This window comes from Anneissia japonica, unplaced genomic scaffold, assembly GCF_011630105.1.
Source record: "Anneissia japonica isolate Jap-2015-1 unplaced genomic scaffold, ASM1163010v1 scaffold284978_len400890_cov162, whole genome shotgun sequence".
Classification (NCBI taxonomy): domain Eukaryota; kingdom Metazoa; phylum Echinodermata; class Crinoidea; order Comatulida; family Comatulidae; genus Anneissia; species Anneissia japonica.
In genome coordinates, this window is record NW_022728715.1 from 354,851 (window position 1) to 367,326 (window position 12,476).

A 12,476-nucleotide genomic window follows, 5' to 3' on the forward strand; every position below is an offset into this window, starting at 1 on the left:
ATAATAATAATAATAATAATAATAATAATAATAATAATAATAATAATAATAATAATAATATAAATAAACCACTGGCATCGAAATTTTTCCAAGCTAGGGTTTACGAGGCCTAGAAATCCAAGGGGGTCATGGAGAATGTTGATTTTAGGAATAAGGAAGTGAACTGACTTGGTTGGATAAGGTAATTAATATTTTCTTTGCGATGACCTTAAATACTGTTTAAAGTCTATAAGGTTTCATCCTCAACCGTTAGACAGTAAGGGAGATGTGTATAAGAGACAGATGGAATATCATGCGGAGGCGATAGTAAAAGTAGCATTGCAGGTAATAAACCGAAAGAGGAAAAATATTTATGTTCTTAGAAAAGAAGACAGTTCAAATGCATTTTAGAAATCGATTACGAGGGGCCACTTGGAATAATAATAATAATAATAATAATAATAATAATAATAATAATAATAATAATAATAATAATAATAATAATAATAAGTTACATTTATAGCGCATATTGCACAGTGCCTCTATGCGCTTTACATAAAATTATAGGAAAGATCCAAGTATTACTTATTATTATAGTATTATACTTATATTACTAATTCCCCTTCCCCCCTCTGAGAGCCCATACTCGTTACGCAACTGCATGATCATTAAACAATGATCAATAGCGAACTTCATACTCCGCACCCACCATTATTCAGAGCCATTCCACATCATTCACATTCACATACACATGCTCACATACTACTGTAACATACCTGATTATGTTTTGTTATGAATGAACTTACCAAAACACTTTACTTCAGACTTTATAAGTATTCTGAAAGCAAATAAGGAAAAAAGAAAATTATATAATTTTTATGGTATATTACATATATATTTGCATTAAATTATTAATGTGTATGTATGTATATTATCTCCAGTAAACATAGTGATATTAAATCAAACATGAGCATTTAAATATTATATTATATTATATTATATTATATTATATTATATTATATTATATTATATTATATTATATTATATTATATTATATTATATTATATTATATTATATTATATCGTATTATATTATAATATTAAAATGCTCTTGATATTAAAATTCATAGAATTTTTTTTTAATGTGTCTCTATTAATAACTATTATAAAATATTAAATATTAAGCTATGAATATATAACAAATTAAGATGCTTTTTTCGTAGTAGCTATGGCCAACACCCAGAATACATATTTGTCATCTAATAAATTTCATATATCAACATACAATGTTTGCTATGCACTAATATATAACAGTTATACAAATAAAACCCTTATATTTACAAGCTATTTGTAAAATAGATTGATGTTTATGTAAGTAACTTGAGGTGACTCACACTTTACGCTTGCATTAAATTGTTAGGCCGAATGTGGTATGAAAGTACCATTTTAGTGATATACGTTTATATCTCTAAAAGGTTTGTATATGGTTATGATGATATGAACAATGTAATGATGTAATTAAAGCAGAGACACAGCCCAACGGTTAGATAGAACTTTATATGCACAGTGTGACGTAAGCAAATCTTAATTCTAACTGAAGGTCAAGCGGAAGTTATTTTGCCGGAATCACAGCCCATCCATGGCACTGACAGGATATTCCATGATGTCAAACCACAAGGATAATAGTGACTAAACTCTTAAGCTAAAAAAAAATAGGTCAACAATGAAACATAATCAATTAAATTTAATCCAGTTTCAAATTTTCCTAGAATTGTATTATTCAGAATATTTAGAATATGACCTGAAAAACGATTAATAGAAATAGTGAGGGGATTAGTGGGACTACCACTATCACATGTTTTCTGACACCACATTCTTAGTAGGAAAAAAAAAATCATCATATACAATTCTGGAATATTGTAACTACGCTATTGTATCAAATACTATCGAGTACCATGTACAGTCTAATATATTAAAATTGTTCTCGATTAGATTTAAAAATAGATAAATAAATATTTAAAGACATCATTTTATATACCTTGCCATTAACAGCAACGCTGCGAAACACAAAGGAACAAGGATTTCAAACACTGTCCCAACTGGCCTACGGAGCTATGAAAGAAAGAAAAAAAATGATTTAAAACGTTACGACATGCTTGAATATTTATAAGAGTTTATGCTTATATATGATATATATCTTTTATCTTTTACTTTATATTTTATATGTTGTTTTATGAAGTAAAGATTATATAAATTCAATTGAAAAAAAAATAATTTTTTTAACTAAATTATTTTGACGAGAGAATTAAATCATGGAGTAGGCCTAATATATTTTGAATGATGAGAAAACTCAGCACTTTTAGGACTTACTATAAATCTATTATTTTTTCTACCATTCACACAGTGGACTTCTTTTAAGAGACAACAGTTCCGTGTGGACGAAACTTATGGTTTGCCTTTAAAGTGTCGATGCTCGTCATTCATATCGTTTTAATTTCAACCCAGGCGGATACATTTACGCAGCATACCCTTTACACATACTATCATCAGGTATGAATGTAGGGCTCCATCAATATTCAATGCAAGCCATTTACTAATCATTTTTGTACAAATATTATATATTAAAATATATATTATTACACTAAGTGATATATTAATAATGGAATATCATGCGGAGGCGATAGTAAAAGTAGCATTGCAGGTAATACTGTTATAAGACTACTCCTCGCAGTTATGTTCACTAAAAATTGTATCTTAATTAGAATGCTGGGACTTTAATTAAGATGCTTGGAACGGCTGCCTATCAAACCGTCATTGATGGTTCTTGACCCTTCTCTGCTTTTTAAAAGTACAGTGGTTAATGTATGTGAGAATATAACACATGCCTTAATTTGTTTAGGTGAGTGATTTATTTGGGGAAGGTGAAATTAAAGCTTATGTGGAATATCTATATTACCGCAGTCATCAAAGTGATGTTGTATGAGTGCAACCTAAATCACAAGCCATCAAAATGTGTAGAAATGCATTTGATATGAAGATTATTTGTTTATTCAAATTCTAATTTAGTTAAACGTTGAATATTACGTCAGCTGAGATTGACAACTATCGCACAATAGTCATATAAATGCCGTGTCAAGTTTCTTTCATAGAATGAAAACCTATCACTCCGATGATGATGATGATGAAGTCTTGATGATGAACAATAAAAGACACTTTAGGTCATCATTCAGTGCACCGTTTTACAGTGCCGTATCTAGAAGTCTTGAAATAAGGTACTGAAAGGGGGAGGGGCGCGAAGGTGAAGTAGGGGTGGGAGTGCGATGATCAGTTGAGTGGCATTAACTCGCAAAATAAGGTGATTTTTAACTACTTGCAAGTGATTTTCTTTGTGGGTACTGGGGGAGCGAGTAATTTTTGGAGGGGCGTGCCCCCCCCCCACATGTCGTTTTAATTAAAAGATACCAACCTGCAGCAGCCAGTTTTTCCATAGCAGCAACTTGAATTGCCTAAGTTTGAACCCCATCGTGGTGTGGCGAAATGTGCCACCTGAAAAATAAGTATTAACAAATCTATTAACTATTACATAATAATAATAATAATAATAATAATAATAATAATAATAATAATAATAATAATGATGATGATGATGATGATGATGATGATGATGATGATGATGATGATAATAATAACAATAATAAACAACAACTACAACAAACCACTGGCATCGAAATTTTTCCAAGCTAGGGTTTACGAGGCCTAGAAACCCAAGGGGGTCATGGAGAATGTTGATTTTAGGAATAAGGAAGTGAACTGACTTGGTTGGATAAGGTAATTAATATTTTCTTTGCGATGACCTTAAATACTGTTTAAAGTCTATAAGGTTTCATCCTCAACCGTTAGACAGTAAGGGTGAGATTGGGGGGGGGGGATGGCCATGAATGGTCAAACCGAAAGAGGAAAAATATTTATGTTCTTAGAAAAGGAAGACAGTTCAATGAATGTGGAGGATTATGAAAAGTGGGGAACGCTCCTGCGCAAGTCATGACTCGAAACTGCTTGCTCCGTGGTCAGAAGAGCATGGGGATATAAAATAATGATGATAACGAGACGGGTCATATGTTATAGCCTGGTGCCTGCTACCGGCATGAATCTTTTAATAAAATTTTCACAAGATAACTGGTAAAATATCCTAGTTTTCACAAGACAAAAATTTGTATCTACCTCTTTACACAGCAGCTCGGCCCTGTATGTAGTTTGATGATAAATAATATTTGGTCAAGTCAAAGTCTCCTGAAACACTTCTTGTTTACGGTGACAGTCCAGCGAGTGTTACTACTAGCGCTCGCTGTAATGAATGAATACTCAGCCTACTGACCGCGGTATTATAAATGTACTCCGTACCCTGTGATTGGCCAAATACTTAAGTATAGTAGGAGTCGTAATTCTATGAATATTCATGATTAGTTAGCTACTTGTCTTATTATCCTGAGTTGTAGAGTTCCGTGGCGACATTACTTGATCAACTAAAATAAATCTAATGTAAATAATTTTCAGGCACGCCTACAAACACTGGAATAATTTGTCTGAATTATTTGATATTATTATTATTATTATTATTATTATTATTATTATTATTATTATTATTATTATTATTATTATGATTATCATTATCATTATCATTATTATTATTATTATTATTATTATTATTATTATGATTATCATTATCATTATTATTATTATTATTATTATTATTGTTGTTTTTGTTGTTGTTATTGTTATTATTAACAACATTGAAATTATTATTATCATCATTATATTATTATTATGTTTTATATTTTAATATTTGATAACTTGGGCTATTATTCATATATTAATATTATTATTAGGGCCTGTTATTTTTATTATCGATATTGAAATCTTTATCATCGTGATCATTATCATCGTCATTAATATTTTATTATTATCATCATCATCTAGTATTTTGGGCACACCTCGTGAGGTCCATCAGTGCATGTATGATTTTTCGCTAATATTGGAGAGTCATCTGGTGTTCTATGTAAAGGGTAATAATTCCACCAATCAAAATTCTCCACCCACAACCCCACTGGTACCATTAACTGAATTTCAACTCATGGACATGTCTACTGACTGTCCTTTTACCTACTTCACTTCACATTACATCAAATACCAGTCTATTGTAGGTTTATATTTATATAGCGGGCCGGTCAATAAACGCAGGCGGTCGCCATGGTTTGTTTTAAACAAATAAGTACTTTATATATATTTACATTATGTATATACCTAATATGAGTTAGGTTTTTTCACGGAATAGAAATAAATCCGTTGTATTATTGGACTTTTGTAGTAGAATCTAAGATCTTCATTCCATGGGATTAATGCCGTGCTCTTAACTTCATTGTATTACCTGCAACAGCCCATACAACTGCTGACCGATCGAAGGTGAACAAACTTCATATGCATTCATGAATTATATATTCTGCCTTGAATAAAATAGTGGCATGTGACGTGTGAGTCTCTATAACGATAGCTCAGCGATAATACTTGGTTTAAATCCTAAGGTTTATAAGACAGTATAAAATATCATGTTATTAAAATCTTACAAAAATGTGTGTCCGAGAACATGTAAAAAAAAGAAAAAATATAATTATACTCTCAAATGAAAAATAATGAATTCACTAGAATGTATTTTTAGACCGAAGGTTGGCAAAATGCGGCCCGTACCACGAAGCAGGCGACGGCATTTTTGTTGAGGCCTGCGAAAAATAGGCCTATATAAAAAAGAAACCTCTAATGTTTGCGGCCCGCCTATACAAGTTTCGGTTAGAAAACCACTTGTTGCTGCTACAGTCCATTTATATTATTTAAGTTGATACAATGAAATATTAAATAAATAAGATTTGTTCATATCACATTATAACAGGACATAGCATATCACATAATATTTATATTTATCTACGAGTAATAAATAGTAGTAGTAGCAGCAGCAGCAGCAGTAGCAGAGTAGCTAATATTTGTAAACGGATAATAAGATGAGACTATGTTTATATCCTAGTTTCGCGAACTTTTTTTTGAAATATTATTGGTGAATGTAAATAGTTTTTTAATGGGATGGTTATATAATTTAAATTTATATAATTAGGAAGAAATATACATCTTATATTTCTTAGATTTAAAAAAATATGTCTTGATTATGGCCTATATATATGACTCAATACTGATTTATGATTCAATTAATCAATTTCGTTGAAACTGCGTCATCAATCCATCATGTGATATGGTCTCATTTATTGTATTTGCTAACGACACCATCGAGTAACAATAGCTAGCGCTAATACTGAAAGGAGGATTTGTTAGGAATTTTCTGCTATAAGTGGCTTTATCTTTCACCGACATAATATTTTAAAAAGGAAGGAAGCGGCTTTGTTAGGCCTGCAATCTGATTGTGTGTTGTATAACAAGAGAACACCTGATTGTGTGTTGTATATTTTATAATAATGGATCACCACACGCGCATGCGTACAGGCAACACTTAAGGCATGCTCTACATATTTTTTTACGTCATTATGGTGATGCATAGTTTAAAGGTTATTTATTGTCATAACCATTTATAAAGACTTTTTATATATCATTATTTTAGAAATATTATTATTAATTAATACAATCATGTGATCAATTAGTATAATACATGAAATGAACGTTATTATTATTTGATTGTAATCATTAGGCCTACAAAATTTTCATATATAATTTTTTTTTATAGAAATATTAATGTTAATGTTTAACGCTTTAGTTACATTTTATATTGTTTTCTTTCTTTTTTTTATTTTTCTTTTAGGTATCTAGTGATATTTTGTGTGTGCATAAGTATAAAATTCTTTAGATTCTTCTTAACCTGCGTTTTGAGATCCATGCACTCTTTACCGAACTATCTGTTTCTCTGTGTATGTGTTGAGGGTTTACCTTTCTGTGTGTATCTGATACCTTTACATCAAAGATTTGACATAAAAAAAGCCTGCAATGTCAACATTGTTTTCACAAAGAGCATTCATAATTTCATGATAAATAAGTTTGATAAATGATATCATTCTTCCATTGTGCTCAGTTGCGGCGCTAGCAAGGGAAAAGGAGAATTTTCCCCCAAATAATTTTGTTGTCTCCTTCCCCACCCCTCCCCTCCCCCACTTTTCCTCTCCATAAAAGAAAACAAAAAACACAATTCGTAGGGGAGATAACAAAATGAATTGTCCCCAGAATTCAGACGCTGGCGCCACCACTGATCATGCTCGGGATGCACCAACATAGCTTTCAGACCATTTAAATATATTTATTTCATTAGAATCACCCAATTCTTCAATATTATTCAATTTACTAATATTTTTAAACCTAAGCATAACAATAAATGGCATATGATCTGATTCCACACATTCGTAAATTTTTAATAATATTAATAATATATATTCGTGCATCATATGAATTATTTTATTAGTAATATAATCTTTCTCAGAACCTGTTCAGACAATAAAGTCACCAACAGTATATATCAAGTCGGAATATTGGAGCTACTGTATATTGTGAATATTCATTAGATAAAATATCAAAGAAATCATTTTTAGTATAAGAGGACGTGAATTGTGTTCTCTGTATACACAAAGGAAGACCAAAACTAACATGGATCGCAAAATTTGAGAAAACACAAAACCATTCGCCATACAGGAGCAAATGGCTCGAAATGGTGGAGAGCGCTCCTATGTCGCAAGACGAAAGACGTTACTGATGATATACACATAATGACCATAATAGTGAAGTTGAGGGTAACTTGTAACCAATTAAATTTATTTGATGTATTTGGAAGCTTTTTAACTAACATAATGGGTTTATAATAGATTATTATCCATCATTACGTCTTTCAGAACGGCTGGTTTTATCTGGTAATTCAGAAATACAATCATAATCTCCAATATAATCATCCTGGTATTCATTCCATGTGTCACTAAAACAAAAAATATCAAATTTGTTAACATTTTAAAAATCCGTTTCAATTAATTTAGTTATAATGCCATTAATATTCCATGGTGCAATTTAAACACTGTTTATTATCTTCCGATGTGATGTTCTGTAATTTCATTACTAGGACCATGGCCGAATCGCTATTTTGTGAGTTTTTACGATCTTGTTTTCTTTAAAATTATATGTAATTATAGGTATGTATGTCGTCACCAATGAACCTTTTATCCTATCTTAGCCTATCCCTAAAGCGTTCACTATCTGTTGTAACTACGGTTGCAGGCTTTTTCTATTTTTATGGACTCTTGACTGTATTCTTCACCAATGTTTTGGGTCTTTGTGTCTACTGTCCCCATCGGGGGCCGTAGCAGAATCTCTAGAGAGCACACTTCACCTATAGGAACTCTAGTAGGCAACAGAGCCATAGATATCGTGTGGGTTTCCCGTACGATTAAAATGTAACGGTACTGGGTTTGTTCTACAGGAGTTCGTGCTTCGAACAGGTCATTCCATTCATAGAAGAAGCCTTTTGATGGAAAAAGTGTACCTTTTTAGCAAAGGTTTGCCTAGGTCGAAACTAACTCCCGGCTATATAAAATTGATTATTATAAGATTGAAAAATATTAATCTTATTATTGTAGTAGTGATACTATGCACACGTTTAAATTATTGTTATTTATTTGTTAACGTCATCATATACACATTTAAATTTAATGTATTGTTTAAGTATGAATTACTTTGTCCATGTAAAATTAATCTTTTCTATTAAAATTGTATATTTTAAATAATATAGTAATAGGCATAGCCGGGGTCTAGCCTAGACCTAAACTAGTGACTATATTATGAGAGTGTATAACATCTATATTATGGAAAATATGAAATAAATAATTTATATATATGGCTCTGGTAGGCAATAGAGTTAGGAACTCTAGTAGGCAATAGAAAACTCTACTCTAATAGGCAAAAGATTCGCTATGTACAGACGAATCCAAGAGAACTTTTTTGAACGTCGCCCTCTTTTGTCAACGCCATTACAGGGGTGGCATTTCCGAAGTCAGAAGATGTCTAAATACACAAAATATACATAACTTTGATGAATTTTTAGTTTGAAGACTGACGGCATTATTCAGCTGCAAAATAAAAATCCGGATTTCTCAATGGTACTGTGTTTATAACCAACCAAACCGCAATAACATTTTAGGAGTAGGGACTCCCCAGTAATGGCGTCGACAAAAGAGGGCGCCATTCTTTTTGGATTCGTCTAGGTAAAATGCACGGGAGCCTGGGATAAATTGGTATTATATTTTATTTTCTTGTGCGGAACATATGTAAGGTAGGCTTACATGGATGAAATTCAAATAAGATATTTACATAACACATATTAGAAATCTATGTAAAATAAAAGAAATCGTAATTTTTCTATTTTAAGCTAATTATTATTAAAGTTTTTCCAATTATTTTATAGAATTTACCGCAAGACGGTTTAGAGTTTATCTCTATTATACTATACAGGATGCAGGATTTGGATTTAGGGGGTGCTTGCAGGGAAGCAGATATGTTTTGAAAGCTGGGGACACATTGCGTGAAAATAGTACCTGTAGATGGCAGGAAATGACACTTTTATGTAGTATAATTCATCATCATCACATCACCATTATATAGTCAAAATGAAGCGCCAACAAATTCTTATGATGTTTATCTGGCTTTTCGGCAACTACAGAGACCTAAATAATATGTGTGATGTACCATAGAAAATAAAACTTAAATACATTGTCGTTGATGCATTTAATGTACCTACTCCAAAGCCGTGAGATCACAACCACCCCAGCCCCACCATGGTTGGGGCTGAGGTGAGAAAAGGTGAGGAAATAGTACATTTAGATGGCCGGAAATGACACTTTTATATAATAAAATTCATCATCATCACATTAAATGAAGCTCCAGCAAATTTCTCATGATCTTTTATCAGGGATTTTGACAACCACAGGGCTCTAATTAATATGAGTGATGTGCCATAGAAAATAAAACTAAAGAAGCACTTTCTTTGATGTAGTTAATTTACCTGACCTACCTCAAAGCCGGGAGGCTACGTTCACTTCAGCTTACCATGGTTGGGCTGATGTGAGAAAATTTGAGGATAGTACATATAGATGGCCAGATATGATACTTTTAAACAGTAAAAATTCATCATCATCACATCACATTATAATTATAGTCAAAATGAACAAACAAATTCTAATAATCTTTTATCAGCTTTTGTCGGCAACGATAGAGCTCCAATTAATATGTTTGATGTACGGTACTATAGAAAATCAAACTTAAAGACATTGTCTTTGATGTATTTACTTTAACTCCTTTACACCATAAGTCAACAAACAACTCAGCCACACAGTTGGGGGCTGAGGTGGTAACATTTTGGGAAATAGTACACTAGATTGCCGGATATGACACTCTTATAATAGTAAAATTCATCATCATCGATCAAATAATCGCTTTGATGTACCATAGAAATAAAACTTAATTGTCTTGGATGTGTTTACTTTACTTTACCCGCTAATTCATGTGCCGAAAACCATTTTATCTTTTCTCATACTTCTCAACATATAATAAAAGCACGCGCACTCGAGCCGTGTATCGGTTAAATTCAGATATTTGTGGGCAGAGATACCGGTATGTTGCTATAAAATAAGATGTACTCTGTCTGTGCCGCTCTCTTTCGTTAAAACCTTATGAAATTGCATTGTGAACGAAAAGTGGGGGGGGGGTGGTCCCCTCCACTCCCCACCCTGCATGATCTGCGTCCATGGGTGCATGAGAGTCCACACCACCTCAGCCCCAACATTCAGTGGTTGGGGCTGAGGTGCGAACATTCTGAGAATATGGACCTCTGGGTGCCCGGATGTTGCACTCTCATAGCTTTAACATCTTTACCATTAATTCATGTCACTGTATACGATCATAGTCTGTAATTTCCCATAATAATATTGAAGATATAAAACCGCTTTGTGGAAACAGGGCATTGTGGGAACGGCTTCATTCTCAATCTCGAGGTCGGTTTCAATCCCCCGCTGTGCACTTTGCTTGTTGCTCTACACCCTGGACGCAGGGTTCCCGGAACGCCGCCCTCAGCGGCGAGTGCGAAGCACAACTCAGGGTCAAAAGTGGAACGTGAAATTTGGATATGGTTTTGTAGTCAGATTTGCGAGAAAAACTTCAGCTACCCGTATTTCTCGACTGTAACGTCAGTGGGGGGGGGGGCTGTAATTTGTATGGGAAGGAGATTGAGCAACCCTTCATTCATATTAAGGGAATTTACGCCCAGAAACTTTGTAGTTATTAATATTTTGGTTATAATAGAAAATGTTCATTTTTTGGTGACGTCACACTCACCTTAGTTAGCATGCATACGTCATAAGCTAGTACGTCACCTTTTCCTGGTAAGGCATTTCCCGGCGTGCTTTTTTCATGAATAAACCCGGACCTATTAATAGGTCCATGGATAAACAAACACCCCTGCTTTGCACATGGATGCCTTGCCTAAGCCAGGGCTACAAGAGCCGCATTGTTAGCATTGTATAATACTTAAATAAGGTACCTCTGCAAATGAATTATTCTTAGTTATTTTTTTTTTCTTATTTTAATTTATTTCTTCCGAAAGTGTACTTTCTATCAAATATAATTCCACTGTTTAGTTAGGCCTAGTCTTATCATGCCTCATCGATCGTCCCCCGCTACACAGTACATCAGCAGCCCCTGCCCCATACAGTACAGACGTTTGCTAGGTAACAACGTGATTGCACCTTCCTTCCCATGTGTTCATGTAACATTGACATAAATGTTAGCTAACCAGTTTTGTGTGTATTTCTTTGTGAAAATGAGTACCGCGGCGTACTCATTTTCACAAAGCATTTGCATCCCCTCTTGGAAAGAGGGATTCGAAATAATTCTCTCCATATCTTCGCTAATTAAATTAATCACCGTAATTTAGCTTACACTTATGAATTTAGGGAGCACTTAAAATGTGAAATAATCATTTCACTACCCGACAAACTCCGAACTTTATTCATTCATTAGGCCTACATAATAGTTTCATATTTTTGTACTATACTCCAACATCACTGGCGCATGGTAACAACCAACTGACTGCAGACCATTTCCGGTCACACATTACTCTCCATAACACAGCACCCCCTAGTTCCGTCACTTCTGGATTATAATATTGGGTACCTGGTAATCCAACACTTAAGCAGTGATCAAGGAAAACAAAGCGGTTGATAACCTAATTGAAAAGGCGCTATCTAAATTCCAATTTACCAAGTAACATATAGATATGTATCGAATTTTTTCGGTCGTAGACCTCTTTCAAGTTGTATGACCTGATAAGTTGAACATAACTTGACTAAGGTATTCACCGGTCGTAGACCTTCATCAAGTATGGACCAACTTATCAAGTCATATACAAAAGATCTCGTT

At 33.2% G+C, this 12,476-nt stretch overlaps 1 protein-coding gene across 1 annotated transcript in view; it reads right to left on the minus strand.

Annotated features, from left to right (window-relative positions):
• The window catches only part of LOC117114501 (ATP-binding cassette sub-family A member 3-like), a 31,459-nt gene extending 27,107 nt beyond the window's left edge, over positions 1-4,352 (minus strand). Inside the window, exons 1-4 of the mRNA XM_033258169.1 lie at positions 4,200-4,352; positions 3,445-3,524; positions 2,017-2,090; positions 786-817 (exon numbers count right to left, since the gene is read on the minus strand). Coding sequence (XP_033114060.1) covers positions 786-817; positions 2,017-2,090; positions 3,445-3,501 — 163 coding nt within the window. The 5' untranslated portion in view covers positions 3,502-3,524; positions 4,200-4,352. The remainder of the gene's footprint in view (positions 1-785; positions 818-2,016; positions 2,091-3,444; positions 3,525-4,199) is intronic.
• Between the last annotated feature and the right edge of the window lie 8,124 nt (positions 4,353-12,476).